Raw genomic sequence first — 21,767 nt, 5'->3', positions numbered from 1 at the left:
GTAATCAAAATGCCACTTTTAATTATAATACTGCAAATTTTATATGGAATCTGCAAATGTAGAGAGAATTATTTAATTTCATTTTAAATTCTGTCCATAAATTACATTCCCTGTTAATATGATTTTACTGTCTGTCCCTTTCAGACTTTTGGCATGTGCCTGGTTATTTTAATATATTGTATGGGACATTTATAGAATATACACAATTTTAATATAATTGGCAAAAAATGTGTTACAGAATGGCGTGTGACCAGAGAAAACTTGGATGAAGGCTAGATCTGGCCTGTAGGCCACTAATTGATGATCCTGGCATTAATTTAAGAAATCATGTCCATTTCTTTAAATGTGAGCAGCTATACATTATTTAAATGTGACTAAACATTTCACCTTTACGGGGGGATAACAGTCCATCTTTAAAAAATAAAGTAGACTTTTAGTGGGATTAGCTGTAATCATGTAGTATGCATTCAAGTGTGATGCAGTATGAGGAGGGAAAAAAGTTCTGTATTGTCTTATGGTCAAACTGTGGTTACACAAAAGCTATTTATATCCATTCTCTTTATCTGAGAAGTAACAGAACTATTTGAGTATCCAGCCATATGATATGGTGTACTTTTCAGCTATTGTGTAGTAAATTGTTCTTATTGGTACTTTGTTTTATATTGGTTAATGGCTCACAAAGGGTGCTACTGGGATAGGTGCACCTTAAACTGTGATTTATTTAAGAGTGTTAGAAAATGGATGGACAGAAGGGTAAAGGGATTTTAAATGACGTTGTAAGCAATGCATTCATGCCACAAGCTTAACCTTTGTCGTATTATGTCTTAATTTTAGAGTTACTCTTAGGAAATCATTTTATTCGTGTCCATTTCTCTGCAACTGCAAATGGACTCCTCAGATGGAGAGTAACTTTTTCTTTTACATACAGCCTTATTTTAACAATGCTAATTTAAGTACAGTAAACTAAATTGATTGCCTCCTTTCTGAGATTTTTCTCTGCCATCAAATTTATAACCACTTGGCTCCAGGGGACTGATTTTTGAATCTTGAATCAAGACACTGTCTATTTGAAGTTCACAAAGTTTGCTTTATTTTTTTCACCAAAAACAATATATTTCCCATTTTCTGTCTGAGTTTCTGTTTCAGGAGTTTAGTTTTCCTCCCACATCTCAAAGTCTTGCATTTTGGGTGAATAGGACACTCTTAATTGGCCTGGTAGGAGTGTTGCCGTGTGCTCTAGTGAACTGGCACCCTATAGTGTGTGGTGCTGCTAGGATGTTGCAACCCCAGACCCTGAGTTAGATCAATTCGGTTCAATATCGGTTTGATGGATTACAATATACTGTACATACATAGTGTATTTTTGTGTAGTTTCACATGTTGTTTTTATTCCCAGATAAAAATGAGTTGGTGTTTTGTTTTGTTTTTTTTTAACTTTACAATTCTGCTCCCGGGCGGCACGGTGGCGCAGTGGGTAGCGCTGCTGCCTCGCAGTTAGGAGACCTGGGGACCCGGGTTCGCTTCCCGGGTCCTCCCTGCGTGGAGTTTGCATGTTCTCCCCGTGTCTGCGTGGGTTTCCTCCGGGCGCTCCGGTTTCCTCCCACAGTCCAAAGACATGCAGGTTAGGTGGATTGGCGATTCTAAATTGGCCCTAGTGTGTGCTTGGTGTGTGGGTGTGTTTGTGTGTGTCCTGCGGTGGGTTGGCACCCTGCCCGGGATTGGTTCCTGCCTTGTGCCCTGTGTTGGCTGGGATTGGCTCCAGCAGACCCCCGTGACCCTGTGTTCGGATTCAGCGGGTTGGAAAATGGATGGATGGATGGATTCTGCTCCCTTAATATTTGAATTGCCTGCCCAAAATTTGATGAAATGGCCACTTTATTAACCACAGGGTCTGTACATAGTAAATTTCCCCAGGATTCCATTGTGTTCTTATTTGCACCATACACAAATTCAGAGGCAAGTTGACTGTAAATGATGTCATTTAGATACAGAGTTCATCCGCCAATCCATTGTCTGCAACTGCAAAAGCCGCCAACCCATGCTGGCAGCAGTTGGTGTGAGGGTGGAACCAACCCTGGATGGGCTGCCAGGGTGCTCCAGTAGTGTGCTGTGGGCAGGTAGGTTTTTTTATGTTTAGTTGCAGCAAAACGTTTCCTATTTGTGTATGTAATCTCTTGCATTTTTTTCCTTCTTTATTTGGAAACAAACAGAATAGAATAAAAATCAATCAAACAAATTACCTCAATGCAGCTGATACAACAGTATGCTTCAAAATCTTTCCAAAAAATAAAAAAAAGAACTCCTCATTCTGTCCTGACCCAAAAGAAAAAATGGAGCCATACAAAAAGAGATCCATAGGAGAGGAAAAATGTTAAGCAAGACCAGGCATGCTTATTTTTAGAATTATATTAATGGGTGCATGCCACTTTTTTTTTTTTTTTTTTAATTTTTAACATATCCTCTTAAAGAGAATTAGATATATATTTTTAATTTAGGTTAATATAGTACAGTGCTTTCCCACTGAGTCATCAAAGGTGGATTTGGGATTCTTCCAATTGAGCAAAATAAGTGTGCTTGGTAGTAGTGTGGTGTAGGATATTACAAGCAACCAGTTTCTCATGGGGCACTTTAATTCTAGCTCATTGTACTTCATATAGTGCCGTTAATATGTTAGGAGTGGTTTTCAAATTGGAAGCAATCTGAGAAATATGCATAAATGTTTGCTCAAAATGATTTAAATTTAGGGCTGTCTCAAAACATATGGCCTAGCTATACGGGCACTTGATAACAGTGCTTTGAAGTTGGATTTTGACATGATATACAGTATGTGGTTGATAAAAACTTGTTAGTTGAATTATGGCTTGCCTGGTGAATATTGAATTAGTATTCTTCTGAATGGCTCAGTTCCAGTACTTTTTAAAGGGCAATTGAGAGAAAGTCCTTTCCCATCATTCCCTAGGATCATTAAAAGGTACATTCCTTGAAATATTTTTATTTACTCTAGAGATGCCATCTGAATCTTCACCCAAACTAGCCAATAGCGCTTCAGGAATAAATGTAGGCGAGAGTTCTGGAAATTGGGTATGTTGTTTTTAACAAAATTTGTACTACAGGAAGAAAGTATATTGCTGGAAGATAAAATTTGAAGTGCATTTAAAAAAAAAAAATACCAATACGTAATCAGTACAGAATTTTGTACATGTCACAATCCCGAGCATTTCACATAGCTTGAATGCTGCATAGATTAGAGAAGGGTTAAAAAAAAGTTAATTATGACATAACAGTATCTCTGTCCTAAAATGTGTTCTGTATTGGTTCCATATACTAATAATTGCTGGTAAATTGATTATAATTAGTTATGAATGTAGCACAGACGGAAGCATACAAAGATGATTAACTACAGGATTTTTTTAAATTACAAACTAAGCCATTGCAGATTCATGAGTTTATGCCAGTCTGTAAAATTTTATTGCGTGAGTATACTCAGTCTAGTAGTAAAATAGAAGTTTAAGTAGTGCCATGCCCTTTCTGCTTTAGATCTCGATAGAATCACCTTTGTAGTGGTTAGCCATTTTGAGTTCTTATCAATGTTATTGTTGAGTCTGCATTCAAAGCACTACCCCTGAAAGAACTTAATCTGAATGAACATAGCTCATTATATTATCACTCACCTGTCATTGCTAAAAGTCAATACACAACAAAGCAACTTCAGCAAAGTAATACTCAAACTTCATATCCATTATTACTTTTATTTATTTGTAGATAAACTTGGCATAAATGTTAAATATGAAAAACGTATACGGTAACTATAGGTTTAGTTGTTTTAGTCTTTGTCGTCTTAAGCCAGGTGTGATACTTGAGAATGTAGCGACAGTCAGTGGCAAACAGTTGTCTTCTCTCTATGGCAGTGGTGATTTCTCCCTAAAAATGCTTTTAAAATCTTCTCCTTTATAGGGTGCCTTTGATGTCTGTTTTACGTATTAAACTGGACAACTGAAAAGTTCCCATGATCTGGTTACTTTAAGCTACTTACAAAGTTCCAAGCCCCTGTCTCACATCTTCTTACAAGTATTGTAATTACACACTGGTTAGTTTATCTGAGCTTAAACATATATTCTAATAGATAATAACACACACACACCTTTGATCTTTTTTTTCATCCCAGAATTACTTAATCAATTTGCATGCATTTAAAACTGTTATCCTGTCTTCTGAAAAACATCTTATGAGTGAGTCATTGTAATGTGCTTGGCAGGCACCTGCCTGCTAACTTTCTGTCAAAAGGAATGCTAGCTTAAACTACAATGAATCACACAAATATTTCCAGTTATATTTAGCAAACTGTAATTTTTTTTTATCATTGTTTCAGTAATAACTTGTTACATAAAAAGTAATCAATTCTTGAGAAAAGTAAGAATATATCTTGAATTTGGATTCAAAAACTCTTTATGGTCTGAGAGAGAATGAATCGTAATAAACAGTGTAATTGTGGAGGCAGTTTTTAATGATGTGGAAGTTGCTGAGGACCTTTGAAGCCTGAACTTAATATGCAATTAAAGTCTCTGTCTGTTTTATCTGTGCTAATTTTTGGAACAAATGTGAATATATGTTGCATGAATTCTGTTTTGTGCATAAACATTACCCAGAATAAGTTTTACAAATGCATAAATATCCCCACCACCATTACATATTACCCTTTGGAACTGAAAATGTTATCATTTTCTACAAATGGGATTGTTTCATAGATTAAAATTCTCATGCCTAGTTTACGTATCATAATAGAAGTGAAACTTTTGGCATGCCCTGTCTGTATCTCTTTTCAGATGTAACTGGTCCTTACCTCTTAAGTGGTTTTCTTGGCCTTAAAGAATTTAAGATGTGAGCACACCTCTTTCTGTTAAGGTTGTGATTCCATCTGGAAAAATTCATGATTGATGAGAAGTATACTACTCCTGCTTCCTTGGAAACATTTTTGATACTGACTGAAAAACAGCTTTGAGCTTTGTCACAAATTTCACACAATTAGTGAGCTAAACAATAATTTACAAATACAAGATTAAAAAAATGCCTTAATTCCCTTCTCATCCTACAGTCCTCCTTCCAAGTCCTCCCTTCCCCTGTCTTGCCTCCTGATCAGACATCAGAGTCCTCGGCCCTCTGACATGCCAAGGGACAAGGCACTTCCAAAACACAGAATTTCCCACAATTTTTCTGTGAACCAAAGATTTACCTGACATACCAACAATTGCAAATCCTCCTAATACAGTCCGAGTAGAATAAACATAGGGAAAGAGATTAACAATCAACAATCATTTCAAAAGTTCCAAACAAAACGAAGAGGTATATAAAAGGATATAGTTTAGTGTAGCTGAAAAATTTTCCAAAATCTAGCACTATTATAAAAGTGATATGATTATTATATACGGGTTGTACAACATGAGTATGCCAACAAAAGTATGTGGCGGCACAGAAGAAGAAAAGAATGCAGTAAAAACTTCACCTTGACTTCAGTACTAGGGTCCCAAGTGCCTTAGTAAGCAAGATTCAGACTCCAGCTTGACATGTGTCTAGTGTTTCTTTGTGGCTAACATATTAATAAAAACATGCACTGATGTACCAGCTTCAAATGTAATTTGGTTTAAGCTTTGTAGAGGATAAAACATGATAAGGTTATGGAGCAAGAAAGTCCCTGTGCAGTTCCAAGGTATATGTACAGTATGTTATATACATGTTATAGCAGTGCACTGGATTGATTTTTAGTCCTATTCCCACAAATACTGTGTTTGCTCCCATTTAGTTTAACACCTGATGATACAAGATGAGCCACTGCAAAATGAAAATTCTTAATGCAGTCACTGTTGACACGAACACTTGTTTTTTGTTTACTTAGTGCTTGTTTGGCTTTGGGCTTCAAGCTTCACTTTTGTTTATTTGAGTTAATATGGAAACGGCATGTCATAAGGTAAGCCCATGTTCTTGTTGAACACTCAGAGATGTATCACGGTGTCCCTTACACGGCACCACTAACATGTCAGAACTAGTAGGCATTAAATGGAAAAAAAAACCAAAATGTACCTGGTTATACTGCAGTTTGTGTTGTATTTAGACGTATTATTCATGCATGATTAACAAAACTGCCTTATTGTGCAGCTGTATCAGCAATGCTCATTATTGAGGAAGCTGCAAGTATTGACCAGCTAGAAGATCATATGCACGAATATTTTCACACACAAGTTCAACACAATTTGAGATTTTCTCATTGCTTAATGTAAGCATGTAGCATGTCTTTTCTCCCAAGTACAAATTGTTTTGGCAGTGGAGCGTTAAACACACCTCCGATAGTTAAGCTCCTTTCTTTCTGAATGTGAAAGCAGTGACAGCCTGCTTCAAATTTCTGGTCTTCCTGTCATTTTTTTTTATTGTTCAGCTTTGATTGCCCTTTGCACATCTGCCTGTTAAAATTTCTCAAAATGCTTTGAATATCTGGCACTTGGAAACAACTTTGTAAATATAATAGCATTATGGCTGGATTTGTAAATAAGACATTTTATAATGTAGCAGGTTTTGTGATATTCAAAGCGGTAACATTTTTACTGGAGGTTTATTGCACACTATAGGCAATTTGGCATTCCACAATTCTGGATAGTGACTGCCAGTTCTTACTCGCATGAACCTGAAATGAGTCCTGTGGGATCCTTTTCCTGATGCACTCCTCGAACATACAGCTTAATTCGCTATTTCCTTCGTTCGTTTTATACTGTACTATATGATGTTTTGGTCTGCATCGTGATTCACATACGATTAATTAATTAGCATACGTTCAAAACAGTAACACATCCTATAAAAGCAACAGTTTGAAAAACGTCATACACTAAGGCTGGAGCCTCAGTCAGAGTCCTGTGTTTGAAGCTTTATGGACTCCGAGTACTGGAAACATTTTTCACTAGCATGTACATGTAGTACACATATAAATATAATTCCAATCATGATGTATAAGCCTCTCATGAATTATGATTTTACCACTGGAAAGAAATTATTTTTTTATAAAAATAAATGAAGTATAAAAATATGGCAGAGCAACACCTATAATAAGAGGACAAACACTACAGTTAGGTCCATAAATATTTGGACAGAGACAGCTTTTTTCTAATTTTGGTTCTGTATATTACCACAATGAATTTTAAATGAAACAACTCAGATGCAGTTGAAGTGCAGACTTTCAGCTTTCATTCAGTGGGGTGAACAAAACGATTGCATAAAAATGTGAGGCAACTAAAGCATTTTTTTAACACAATCCCTTCATTTCAGGTGCTCAAAAGTAATTGGACAAATTAAATAATTGGAAATAAAATGTTCATTTCTAATACTTGGTTGAAAACCCTTTGCTGGCAATGACAGCCTGAAGTCTTGAACTCATTGACATCACCAGATGCTGGGTTTCCTCCTTTTTAATGCTCTGCCAGGCCTTTACTGCAGCGGCTTTCAGTTGCTGTTTGTTTGTGGGCCTTTCTGACCAAAGTTTAGTCTTCAACAAGTGAAATGCATGCTCAATTCGATTAAGATCAGGTGACTGACTTGGCCATTCAAGAAGTTTCCACTTCTTTGCTTTAATAAACTCCTGGGTTGCTTTGGCTGTATGTTTTGGGTCATTGTCCATCTGTATTATGAAACGCCGCCCAATCAATTTGACCAGACAGTATGTCTCTGAACACCTCAGAATTCATTCAGCTGCTTCTGTCCTGTGTCACATCATCAATAAAAACTAGTGTCCCAGTGCCACTGGCAGCCATGCACGCCCAAGCCATCACACTGCCTCCACCGTGTTTTACAGATGATGTGGTATGCTTTGGATAATGAGCTGTTCCACGCCTTTTCCACACTTTTTTCTTGCCATCATTCTGGTAGAGGTTGATCTTGGTTTCATCTGTCCAAAGAATGTTTTTTCAGAACTGTGCTGGCTTTTTTAGATGTTCTTTAGCAAAGTCCAATCTAGCCTTTCTATTCTTGAGGCTTATGATTGGCTTGCACCTTACAGTGCACCCTCTGTATTTACTTTCATGCAGTCTACTCTTTATGGTAGACTTGGATATCGATACGCCTACACCCTGGAGAGTGTTGTTCACTTGGTTGGCTGTTGTGAAGGGGTTTCTCTTCACCATGGAAATGATTCTGCGATCATCCACCACTGTTGTCTTCCGTGGACGTCCAGGTCTTTTTGCGTTGCTGAGTTCACCAGTGCTTGCCTTCTTTCTCAGGATGTACCAAACTGTAGATTTTGCCACTCGTAATATTGTAGCAATTTCTCGGATGGGTTTTTTCTGTTTTTGCAGCTTAAGGATGGCTTCTTTCACCTGCATGGAGAGCTCATTTGACCGCATGTTGTCTGTTCACAGCAAAATCTTCCACATGCAAGCACCACACCTCAAATCAACTCCAGGCCTTTTATCTGCTTTATTGATAATGACATAACGACGGACTTGCCCACACCTGCCCATGAAATAGCCTTTGAGTCAATTGTCCAATTACTTCTGAGCCCCTGAAATGAAGGGATTGTGTTAAAAAAATGCTTTAGTTGCCTCACATTTTTATGCAATCGTTTTGTTCACCCCACTGAATTAAAGCTGAAAGTCTGCAATTCAACTGCATCTGAGTTGTTTCATTTAAAATTCATTGTGGTAATGTACAGAACCAAAATTAGAAAAAAGTTGTCTCTGTCCAAATATTTATGGACCTAACTGTAAATCAAGAGAAAACATAAAACCATTTTAATATGGAGTTAAGCAGATTTAAGAGTTAAATCTTAATTTGAATGCGTTTGTTTCAGCAGTGATGGGGGGGGTGTATTCACATGCAGCGGGCACATTATCACAAGACGCATGAAGCGTGAAGCTAATAACATTTTAACATGCAGGTCAGCTTTTTCAGTTTTCTGCATATGTCACCTCCAGCATGTATCTGTCACCGTGCATTTTTGGCAGTGCACCATGTATACTGTTTAGTTTATATACCATATACTTTATATCTGGGGTTCTCAAACTTTTTCAGACCAGGACTCCTTTGAAGGGTGAAAAGAAATACAGACTCCCTCTATAGGGAAACATCAAACAAACCATTTGTTATCACAGAAGATGTAGAACACTTGAAAGTGAAACGCCTTTTCAGATTGTTTAGATTTAGAACTGTACTACACCACATTTTTACATTTTCAATGATCATATGCCTGGTAAGTTAGTGAGATGGGCGCACTTGTCTCTGGCTGCATTGTTTCCCCATTCTGGGAGTGATGGGTGATAGGCAGACTCTAATATCATCCTCCACATTCAAGAGTGCCCTGTACTTTGTCTTGATAGCAGTCAGGTGCCGAGAATGAGAACTCACAATGCCAAACTCTTAAGTATCATCATATTTTCCTTTTTTAGCAGAAGTTGGCTTATTTTCACTTGACAATATAGATGCTTGACCCAAGAATCTGTAGCCAACTATCTTCAGTGGGACTGAGCAAAGCAGAGTTACGAGTGTCTGATATTCATGTGGCTGATAGCAGTATACAAAGAGATTTCACAGTCATTTTTATTGGCTCAGGACATTATAGGAGTGACTGGCACAAATGTACAGTAAGTCTATGTGCTTATGCTCATGCTTGGTGCAAAGGGTCTCCACATGTATTAAAAAGGCCATTCCTTTAGACTGGTGTATTTCCCTTTAAAAAGCTGAACCACAGCTATTTGGGTTTTGATTACCTGTCGGAAAACTGTGTTTGTGTGATATGTTGCCCTAATGCATGTCTGTGCAGCCACACTGTCTGGATGTTGTTTAACGGTTCTTTAGTTTGTTTTCTAATTGGATGCCTCATGGGGATGGTTTAAATATGTGAAACAGGGAATAATGGAGAAGAGAATACATAGACTGTTAGTACACCAAGTATATGTGATATTTATGAATTACTTACATAATTTTACCTGTTACATTGCAGCCCTCGTTTTTTTAGAAACATTGCTATATATACTATGTTTATTCTATATATTGTGTATATATACTCATTACAATTATTATATCAGAAAAAGGAAAATAGTTTTTATCCTGTGAGTGGTCATTTGTGATAAGATGCCTGTTTGAACATGTTGAGACCAAATTCACTTTTCTAAGCAGTTCTTGTGATCATTTGGTCTGATCCTAAACTTTAAATTGTTCATAGTAGCAAAACAAGCCTGTCAATTTAATATTGATTTTGCCTTTCTTATAGATTGAAAGAAAACATTCAAGCACATTAATTAATTAAAATTTAACAAGCAAAAAGTAAACATTTTTCATAGTGTTAAAGCTCTACCATCTTACAACTGAAGCTTCCTTGCTTTTCACTTCTGTCTTGAGACTCTATGTATAGTATTGCCCTCTTCATTTTCTTCTCAAAGTTCCCCGGATATGAAAAGTCCATGTGTGGTGTTTATGGAAATGCGGCTTGACTGATGGTTACTGTATGCAAATCCAAGATGACAGTTGCACACTGGAAAAATTTTTTATACATGAGTTCTCCACCCTTTCCAACTTGTAAAAGACATTATCCCTTTGTATTTGGTGTTCGTAATTAATATTTTGCTGAATTCAGCAGCAGTAAGTGGAACACACCTACCATTTGAATTTATAAGGTGCATAATGTAACACTTTACTCCTTTGCCAGCCGCAAAATTTCTTTTTTGTTTAAAACAAGTAATGGTTGGAAAATGTGAGGGGAAAAATAAGTTTGAGAAGTAAATTTATGCCAAAACCTAATAAAACCCCCTGCATTTTTTGTGTACAGTAATAATGCACACTTCAGAGTAAAGGTGAACAATAGTAAAAAACAACTACGGCTTTTTTGAAGATGGAATGAAGCTTACCTTTATAAAATAAAGGTCTTTACATAATATCATAACATTCTTATACAACTTGTTTTTGTACCCCATAAAAGTATTTATGTGTCATCTGTCAAAATGGTTATTTGTTGTAGTAATGCTTTCAGATATAAAATAAAGGATTATTTTGCTTTGGAGAGCTGGAGGTGGCAGAGTTAAAGATGTTAAGATTTGCATTGGGCATGACGAGGATGGATAGAATTAGAAATGAGGACATTAGAGGGTCAGTGCATGTTGGATGGCTGGGAGACAAAGTCAGAGAGGTGAGATTGTGTTGGTTTGGACATGTGCAGAGGAGAGATGCTGAGTATATTGGGAGAAGGATGATTAAGATGGAGCTGCCAGGCAAGAGGAAAAGAGAAAGGCCTAAGAAAAGGTTTATGGATGTGGCGAGAGAGGACATGCAGGTGATGGGTGTAATGGAACAAGATGCAGAGGACAGAAAGATATGGAAGAAGATGATCAGTTGTGGCAACCCCTAATGGGAGCAGCCAAAAGAAGAAGTGTCTGTTCTGATGTTTGTCATCAGTTTAAGTGATCAACTAACTACTGGACATTGTCATCACTTAACATTTAAGAATGGAAACCCAGTACTGATTCATATCTTCAGATGTAGTCTCTCAGTCCCGTAGCTGAAGAAATACAGTGTTTGAAATCATTGAGATTTCCTTTCAAAGTCAGGTCCAGCCTGCATTAACAGTGATTTGTTTAAGTTACAAATCAGGTTCTTTGGTGATAGTTAGTAGTCAGGTTCTTTGGTGATAGTTAGTACATTAACATGAGTGTTCTCCCAATGCATTGTGGAAGGGGACTCTAAACAGGAGTGGGAGTGCAGGTGTTCTTTTTATGACATTCAGGACAGGAGTTTGACTGTGTATAGCCCCTTGAAACATTAGTATAGAATAAGGAAGAAATTCTATTAGGGATGCGCCCAGTAATACTTACTACTAATTGTATTGATCCTACACTGCCCCCTAGGTATTTGTATTTGGTATTAATTTTGTCTTTAGGCTTTCAACATGTGCCAAGTTAGTACTGGACCCAAAGTTCAGGTGGCAGAAGATTCAAACAGATACTAGGCATAAAATATAAAAAGTTGTAAAACTGTGGAGTGGCAGGAGGTAAATCAGTAAATGACTGGAATCTTCCTTATATATAGAAGACGGGAAGAGTTTGTAGTGATGGAAAATTTAGGACAAGTTGCTTTTCACCAGAGATTATGATAAGGAGGAAGTATTTAAGGAAAATCGCAGTCTTCTGTTTTAAGATCACACCAAGTATCCATTTTACTCATGAATAAAAAGATCTGCTGCGCCATCCACAATGCTATAAGAAGTTGTGTATGCACACTCATCGAGGTTATTTAGCTGTCACCAAATTGAATCACCTTTACATTTCACTCATGAAATGTGTGTTGATAAACTGTTTTAAAATGTGCTTGTTAATGGTTGAACTGATGATGCAGAAAAGATGGAAAATAAATGTATTATGACAATTGATATATCGGGCAGGCGCTTTTATCCAAGGCAGCTTACAAAATTTGAGGTACAGTTGGTTATATTTTTGTTGTTTTTTCAGTTGGAGCTCAGCCAGGTGAAGTGACTTGCTTGTGGTCACACAGTGTCAGCAATGGGATTTGAAGTCCCAAGTATTAACTGTTTGATACCCCTTTCAACAGAGAGAAACCCAAACTAAGAATATACTGTATTTGTTAAGGTAACTAGAAATTGTTTATACAGAGGCGGTCATGCTGAACTGGAATAAGAACATCTTGCAGACCTGTGCTTTTCTGAGCATTCTGTCATCAAGTTTAAAGTTTGTTGTCATGTGCACAGTAAGGAAACACGTTTCCCTGTACAATGAAATTCTTTCTTTGCTGTCCACACCAAATGCCAAAACCAACGTATAAAGATAAACATAAATAATAAGCAGCAGATAGATAAAAAGTAACAGAGGCAGTATAAAAACAGAAGTATAAAGTGTAATTGTGCAGGTAGGTGTGTGATGGACAAGTCAAATACAGTTGTGTGAGGTATATAGAATGAGGTGAACCATGGATATAAACTCCAGTCAGTTATTTAGGAGTCTAATGGCCTTGGGAAGGAGAGTTCTTTAGCCTGGAAGTCCTGCATTTTATACTTCTATACGTCCTGCCTGAGGGTAGAAGTGTGAACAGTTCGTGTTGGGGGTGAGTGGGGTTCCTGAGGATTGAGGCAGTTCTCCTTCAGACTCTGCAGTTGTAGATGCACTGCAGATGGGGCAGTGGGGTCCTGGTGATGTTCTCAGCAGTCTTTACCACTCTGCAGGTGTTTGCAGTCTATATCAGCAGTGTTGCCGTACCACACTGTGATGCAGCTGGTCAAGATGCTCTCAACAATGCAGCTGTAAAAGTTTCAGAGGATCTTAGTCGACATACCACTGCACATACGATGCAGATCTCTCTGTGTTTGTGCCATGCTGACTGAAGTGATACTGTAATATAGAGCAAGACATGTTAAAACAGATTATCAATTTGTTAGGCGCCAAAGGCATCCAACTGTAGAGCTTCAGAGTGAAAAAGAACTACTGGTCAAAGACTCGGCTGTGCACCTCCTTCAGCACCAATAAGCCAAGTGTTTGAGCGGACATTGATTTTGACTAGCTGTGCAATAGCGACCTCTCCTGGAGCAAATGGAAAGCCAGTTAACTTCTCATTTCTCTGTATTTAGTCAACCAGTCATGTAGTGAGAAGTCAAGCAAAATTACACCCTTTATTGGCTAACTGAAAAGATTACAATATGCAAGCTTTTCAGGCAAGATGTAATGTTTTTAGTTAGCCAATATAAGGTGTCATTTTGCTTGACTTCTCACTACATTCATAATGGCTAACATGGTACAACACCCTAGTCAACCAGTCATGAAATACAGATGAAGACATTTTTGCTGGTTGGCAGAAAAGAATGAAGCATTATTGTGTCAGCCACCTCCCACTTTTAAATCTGTTTTATGTTGTTTTTCAGCAATTGGTAGGATACCTGCAACTTCACTTGGAAATCTAGCCAATCACACTGCTGAGGAAGTACCACTCCCACCGGGCTGGTCAGTTGACTGGACTATCCGAGGAAGAAAATACTACATTGATCACAACACTAACACGACCCACTGGAGTCATCCTTTGGAGAGGGAGGGCCTGCCCCCTGGTTGGGAGAAAGTGGAGTCGGCGGAATTTGGAGTTTATTATGTCGATCACATTAACAAACGTGCACAGTACAGACATCCTTGTGCACCAAGGTAATGTTGGGAAGCAGACGTACTTAATTCCTCAAGCACAGTTTGCTTATGTCTGTGTGGTTGTATATTTGTTGCTGCAGCTGCATCCAGTGCTATTTAAGTATTTACTTTTTACAGATAAAGTGGACAACATATACACTAATATTGTGCTTTTCTTTGTTCCAGTTTAAATTGATTACATCTTTACAACAAGTATATTCTTATTTTCAGAAAAATAAAGTTTAAGAAAGTAAAATGCCATCTTAATTACTATGCTCTAATACTGTTACTGCACTCAATTGTACCCTACAGGATGTTTCATCCACCAAGTCATTATTATCTTCTCAGTGTTTTGAGATGTTAGGTATTCTCTGAAAAATGCTGCAGTATGTAAAATATAAAAAGCTTATATAAAATGACCAAGTCTTCTAAACTATTAAATCTGTATTTTATACAGCACCTTGCGTAGGGCTTCATGATTCAAATAGAGTGTGATATTAAAAGAGGAAAATTGCCTTCTTTTTTATTTGTTCTTTTTAAGATTTTTTTGTTTCCTCTCCTCAGTGTTCCCCGTTATGACCAGCCACCTCCTCTTCCTCCACCAGTTACTTATCAGCCTCGCCAGACTGACCGCAATCAGCCAGTCCTGGTGCCAGCCAACCCCTACCACACGGCAGAGATCCCAGACTGGCTACAGGTCTATGCCCGGGCACCGCTCAAGTATGTACTTCCATTTTGGGTTCTGTTTTCTGGTCTGTTTCGTAGCTGTTGATCTCACATTGGAGTATAACTTGATGAACTGCAATTATTACCTACTGAGTTGTAATGATTTTGAAGTTCATATTTGGTAGTATTATTTTAAGTACTATATAAGCATACTACTATTTTCTACAGAAGAGTGTTCCTTGTGGCAGTGGCATCAGAGATTAATTTACTTATCCTTTTCAAGGCTCTGTGGTATAAGACTTTACAAAAATGGGTAAGACTTTAGGTAGAATGCATCTGCATTGAGGTTTAAGCTAATCTGGAGTTATGTCAGTAACAAATTTGTAGCATCACAAATAATAATACCTAAGAAACATAAGAAATGATTGTTGAATGCATGCATGTCAAAGTCAGTTTAGCAAAAGTAGGTAAATGAAGTATCAATTTTCAAGTGAATTAGAGAATGGAAATGTGTAAAAAGCTGTGTGTGCACGGTTATGAAGCAGATAGCAGGGGTTTGCTCTACACCCATATTGTAATTAATCCTGATGGAAGGAAGAACATGTGAAAGTAGGTTCCCTTGACAGTTATTTTTCCAACCCTTCCTCTGAGATTACATTGTGCAAAATTGCAGGTAAAATGTGGAACATGGTAAAGTTCTGATATCAGGCTTGTCTTACTTTATGGACACATTTACTTTTAAGGTTTAATTCCAGTGCTGTATGGAACAAGCTGATTAAGCCGACAGTGATGCCAAGAGCCACTACAGGGGAATGTGGTGTAGCGGGTCCACAGCTCAAGTCAAAAAGGCCACTTTTTAAATAAATAGTCGCCGCACTCATGGCTTAGAGAGGGGGTGTGGTAGTGTGGTGGATCGGTTCCCGGTTGAGTTCATGATGTGGACTGTCCTCGCTTAAGTGCACAGGTGAGGAGTCGTCCGCATCCGTAATTGTTGCCGGGAGCTGCTGATTGCCACACCTAATCCACGTCCCCGTAATAAATAGAAGTGTGAGGCAGCTAGAGAGGGAGTAAAGAAAAATGGAAGGAGAGGAGAGAGAACTGTAGGTTAAGGGAGAAGAAGTCTGGAGAAATGTGGAGACGGTGCAAGCGGGCGAGAGACAGCAGGCTCACATGAGCAAAGGCAGGCAGCTGGTAGGAGAGCCCCGGAGGAGTGTGGCCAACTCTCAGAGAGGGGGCAGATTGAAGCGGTCGCTCCAGCTGAGTAATTGGGAATAGCTGGAGTGACCGGCAGTGGAGTCGACTGGCCGTTGACGATAGCGGGAGTCGTGGAGCCTTTGGGCGTGTTGTGCCCCAGCGTGAGCGCCCTGTCTGCTGGGGGAAGAAACCCAAGTCTCGGTTCAGCTGTAGCCCAACGTAGCCGGAGACCGGAGGGCTACCGGACCAGTATTGAAGGAGCTGCATATGCTGGTAGGGCGACTACCCAGTTGCGGGGCCCAGAAGGGAGAAGCAGGGGAGTTGCCGGGTTAAAGAAGGATGCACAGGGATTTGTGTTTTAAAAAAAACTGCTTCCAGCCATTATTTTAACCTCGTTTTTAAAGGATTTCTTCATTGTGTTTTTAGCCTCCACTCATTCACTCGTTTTAATGGATTATTTATTTAATGACTTATTTTGATACACTGTATTTTATTTAATTTGGACACTTTGTTTTGTTGTTGCTGTTTTTAATAAAAACACTTTGCACTTTTTGCACCATCCCCTTGCTTCATTGTTGTGCCTCACTGTCCAGCTCATCGGTGACATTGCCGACGGTGTCCGGTTCAGAGCTCCCAGAAGCAAGACAGAAGCATGAAGTAGAACCCGCATCGTCACAGGGAACAGCTAGTAACAAACGTGTTCCATTCTGACCTTGAAAAGAGTCTCTCTCACATCCTATGAGAAATTAGTGTGTATTGAAATGTTGTTATATTGTTAAAGGCTGTACAAGAAGAAAAGTTAAGCACTAATATAAGAATAATAAGGCAAAAGTTGAGCACGACTCCTGGATCCTCCTTTAGGAGCACTAAAGTGCCGAAATGACAGACGGAATTGGTTTGGTGGCAGTGATTAATTTGGTGAAGACAAAATGATTATCTAGACATGTGAAAAGACATGGAGGGAATGACTTGCAGAAGACATGGCCTTTGGTGCGAGTGGAAAGCAAAATAAGACAACACATGATGAGACAAGAGCAACTTGTACATATTAAAAACCATAACGTTGGGCAAGGAATGTTGTCCTATAGTAATAACAGATAAACCTGTGGTGGTGGTTGCTTTTGTAAATTTTTGCTTCTAAGCAGATTTTTGCTTCTCCTCCTAGGATTGTGAATTTGGCATGATGGGGAACATACATGTCTCAGTTGTCCTTGTATCAATTTTGTCTGGAGATATGTACTTGTGACAGTGTCACTGATGGCAAAATGGTTTAAGAGGAATGATCAGACAGGGTACAATCAATAATTTACCATCATGAAAGTGGCAGTTAAACCCAAAAGAACAGCACTTAAAACACAACTGCTTGGGAATCATGTGACCAGCAGAAGTGAAATAAAAATAAGTAATGGAAACTGACTTTTGAGACTTGATACCTACTTTCCCTGGTGGAGAAGGGACCAAAATGACTTATGAGTAGCTTCAAAGTAGTTAGAACAAACTATGTGATGAATTAGACAGTTGGCATAGCATCGCCAAGACTGTTCTCAGCATGAATTGGGAAACTTTGACTTTAACTGGGCATATTGCTAAGAGGCTAAAAGATCACTCTGTGAAACTACTAAAGCCTCCTTCTCAGATGAGACAATGGCTGAAATATTTGTTGAGGACGTGTCCATCTTTATGGCTGGAGTCACTGCAGAGATTAAAAATCTCCATAGTTGCAAGGATAATGAGATGAATGAGAACTTACACATCAGCCTGTGCTGAAGTACTGGGTTATTTGTCAGTTCTTGTCTTGACTGTTCAGATGTAGAAGGCCAGCTTGTCTTTTCTGCATGTCTGTCCAAAGGCACCTACTGTGCTGTTTGTGAGATCTCTGCTTCACCTTTTAGCTATAAAATTTATGAACGTAAATTGATGACAGTCCACAATAATAACTTTCACTTTTTCTATGATTTTGTTTCGGATGTGAAATTCAAACAAATAACCCAAACACACTTGTGACAATAAACAAAGTAATAGGTTTAGGTTTAGGTTTATTTGTCATATATAGGTTAACACAGGGTCAACATACAATGAAATGTGTATGACGAGAAAAACAAGTCACTCAGCCTAGATCCAGTAAAGCTTAAAAAAAAGATTACAAGTTAAAAATAGACAAGCCATATAAAATAAAATGTGTATGTTTTAAAAGAAGTTATAAGTTATAAAGTGCAGATGCATGTTCCAGTCAGTATTCAGAGTGTGTGCAGGTGCAGTGTGTGTGTGAGTAGTGCAATGTAGATGTAATGCAATGTAGATGTAATGTAAGTGAATGTAAGTGTTCAGGTGTTGCTGTTGAGGAGTCAAATGGCCTGGTGGTAAAAACTGTTCTTAAGTCTTGTAGTCCGAGCAGCCAGACTCCTGTATCGTCTGCCAGATGGTAACAAGGAGAACAGCTGGCGTGCTGGATGGCTGTGGTCCTTTATGATGCTGCTTGTCTTACACAAGCACCGATGGAGGTAAATGTCTTCAATGGCAGGAAGACTCTTGCCCGTGATGTGCTCTGCTGCCTTCACCACTCTCTGTAGTGATTTCCGGCTGCTGGCAGAGCAGCTCCCATACCAGACGGTAATGCAGCCCGTCAGCAGACTCTCGACCACACTCCTATAAAAGTTTGAGGTGATGTTGCCGTTCATGCCAAACTTCCTCAGCCTCCTCAGGAAATAGAGCCGCTGGCGAGCTTTCTTGACCACAGTGTCTATGTGAATACAATGTATTCCTAGTATAAAGATGATATGAGATGGATACATGCAGATGAAGTACCAATCCAAACAACAGAAAACATAAATCTATGCTAGCTTAGTTTGATCTCCTATAGAAAAAGGCATATACCTTAAGAATTTACACAACACAGCTCTTCCTTTTATGTGTGTGCTCTGAACTTTTCTACTGAATTTAGGAAGAGAAACTTAAAATAGCTACAAACTTATTCTTCACAAAGGTTATTACTTTTATTTAGTTACAGTGATACAAAAAATTAGAATACATTAGCTGGTTTTATCCTAACTACTGAGTTACAACAATAGCTATCGGAATCAAAGTAAATTTACGTTTACTTATTTGGCTGATGCCTTTATCCAAAGTGACTTATGTCATTTATGATACAACTGGTTCCATTTCTTTTGGTTTTCTGGTTGGAGCAGAGGCAGGTGAAGTGACTGGCTCAGGGTCATACAGTGTCCGTAATGGGATTTGAATCCACAGCCTCAGGGTTTGAAGTCCAAAGCCTTAACCACTACACCACACTGCCTGCCTAGGTAGTAGATATACTTCTGTTTTGGTTCCTGTTGATTTTGCATGTAAGCAAAGCTTTGTTCTGATTTCTCTGCTTATTCTGGCAGACATGAAAGGATTTTCAACTTACTTTTTCTTTCTTTGTTAAAACAGCTTTTTTCTCCTCCTTTGGTTTGGTTGCACCTTTTGGTTCAGCAGGGACTTCATTTTTCTCTGAGGTTGCACACATAGTGGTCCCCGTTTGCCAGCATAATATGTATGTCTGCTGGGTAGTCAGGGGAACAGCTGATTCCCTTCTTTAGCAAGGTGAATGTAGTGCTTTACAGAGTTCACTCTTTTGCTTATGCACCTTGCTTTACTTTAGCCAAGTTTGAACTCGCGGCACCTTTGTCCATCTCCTTTACAGACGGTCTTCCACTCCTACACTCCAGCACCAAGTTACCCTTTGGAGTAGAAGGGATCACTTCAGCCTTTTCTGCGGCCACACCTAGACAATAGGTGTCCTGCAATGGAGCAGAAGTTCTGGCCAGGCCCACAGCATGGAAAGCGTATAGACAGAGAGAGAGCACAGAGATGGTGCTTCCAGTGGTTTATAAATGAAGGAGTGGACATTTTGCCTTGGGCTTCTTGGCTGCACACACACACACCCTACAATTGGTGCCAAGCTTTGTCCATCAAGGTTGCCAGTTGGTGAGCTATAGCTCTTTGTTCACTGACCAAGTGTTAAATGGTACATCATGGAGATGTCTTTGGATGTTTTTGTCTGTGATTGATCTGTTTTTTCCGGATGAGATCCAGAAACTGCATTTCAAAGCATGCCCTTTAGCAGAAGTTAAGAGGGTCTGGCAGCTGCCCCTTAAGCAAAAGATATATGTGCCAAAACAAATCATAATGGGTAACGCCAATGTGTCCTACACCACCCTGATGGTGGTTTGATGCTAAATGCTCATCTCTCAGGTTCTGATCCTGCCATGATGATTTAACACTTACTAGTGAGGATAAGTGTCCACTGTGTTGGTGCCTCAGTTCATTATAGATCTTTGCCGTTTGGATGACCAGTGCAGGCTTGGCACTGTTTAGAATTCAATATTTGTGATCTGAACAAAAAACTTCAACCCATACATGAAAGTTGGAGCATCTGGTAAAATGAAATTACCTTTCATTAAAAGCTAGTCATCAAAATAGTGTACAAGTGAAGGGTGGTAGTGAATTGCGTCAAAGAGATTTTAGTAATTTGCCAGTTTTGCAGCCTAACTTGCGAAACATTAATGTGTGCAAAGTTCCACTTTATGATGACGCTGTGCTTTATACCCAGAAAATAAGGCCGCTCAAAAATCCTTTACTTACTGTTTACAGTTTTGGCCAAGTGCCAAAGATGCAGAAGGTGATGAAAGTTGAACCATTTTTCTTGTTGCTATTGAGGTGCGTCTGCTGCCTTTTCATCTCTAAATATTCAAGTCAGACACACAACTCCCACGCTGTTCATGCCAGTAGGCTTGAATTCAAACACTGCTGCTTTGCCTAGAAGATATTCGTCTGTCTTGACTAATTAACTCGGGCGCCAAAGTTTCACTGATTTTATAAAAAGAGCATGCTTGTTACCTTGGGGCTAAAGCAAAGGTGACATGAAGAGCATAGAGATGTCTCCTTCAATAGTTTATTATGATGCCAACCATTTCCCAGTTTTCCTTTTTTTTTTTTAGTTAGGCTTCATGGGATTAGACTTTTTTTTTTTTTGCTTTCCTGCATGTATGTGTGCATATATTTTCATTTCTAGAAATGTATATGGTTGGCTTATTATTTATCAGTTGCTCTATGATCAGCTGTTTTGCAGGAAGCCTCTTAACACTTCAGTGATGAGATGGCGCTGAGCTGATGCATAACTGTTACTTGGAAAAACTCCGCGCTTCTCGGGGCTGTCACCACTTCTTCTTGCATTCAGACTGCAGACTTGCTCATTTCCCCACAGTCTTCAGTGGTATTAAGAACACCTTTTGGTGTTCATCTTTTCTGGGAACTATGCAAAAGAAAATGTAAACAATTTTTTATCAACATTATGGATTATGTATTTTATTTTGATTACACATTTGTTGAAGGCTGGTGCTGTGTTTCTCACCAAAAGAGTCTCAATCAGTTTTTCGACACTAGTCCACCACAGTGACTGTTGAAGTTGAAAAGCCGTCTCTCTTTATCATTTGGGTTCTTGAAAATGTGTGATGCTCTATTCAGCCCACTATGAACGACCCCAAAGGAACTTTCTCAACAACTGGATCCCTTCTTGTTTAAAAACATTCTCTACAGTGATGTGTATCTTACATCTTCTCCTGTTCACAGCCATTTTTCCATGCGTCACTCTATTATTATTATTAGACAGGAGTCCCCGTGGACTATGATGTTTGCTGATGACATTGTGATCTGTAGCGAGAGTAGGGAGCAGGTTGAGGAGACCCTGGAGAGGTGGAGATATGCTCTGGAGAGGGGAGGAATGAA

General features: G+C 38.8%; 1 protein-coding gene across 1 annotated transcript in view; it reads left to right on the top strand.

Annotated features, from left to right (window-relative positions):
- sav1 (salvador family WW domain containing protein 1) overlaps nt 1-21,767 on the top strand; it is a 72,571-nt gene that overhangs the window by 43,283 nt on the left and 7,521 nt on the right. The window contains exons 3-4 of the mRNA XM_028821352.2: nt 13,892-14,162; nt 14,706-14,861. Coding sequence (XP_028677185.1) covers nt 13,892-14,162; nt 14,706-14,861 — 427 coding nt within the window. The remainder of the gene's footprint in view (nt 1-13,891; nt 14,163-14,705; nt 14,862-21,767) is intronic.

Source organism: Erpetoichthys calabaricus, chromosome 16 (assembly GCF_900747795.2).
Source record: "Erpetoichthys calabaricus chromosome 16, fErpCal1.3, whole genome shotgun sequence".
NCBI lineage: Eukaryota > Metazoa > Chordata > Cladistia > Polypteriformes > Polypteridae > Erpetoichthys > Erpetoichthys calabaricus.
Note: the sequence above shows the minus strand (reverse complement) of the source record. Positions and strands in the feature narration are given on the sequence as shown.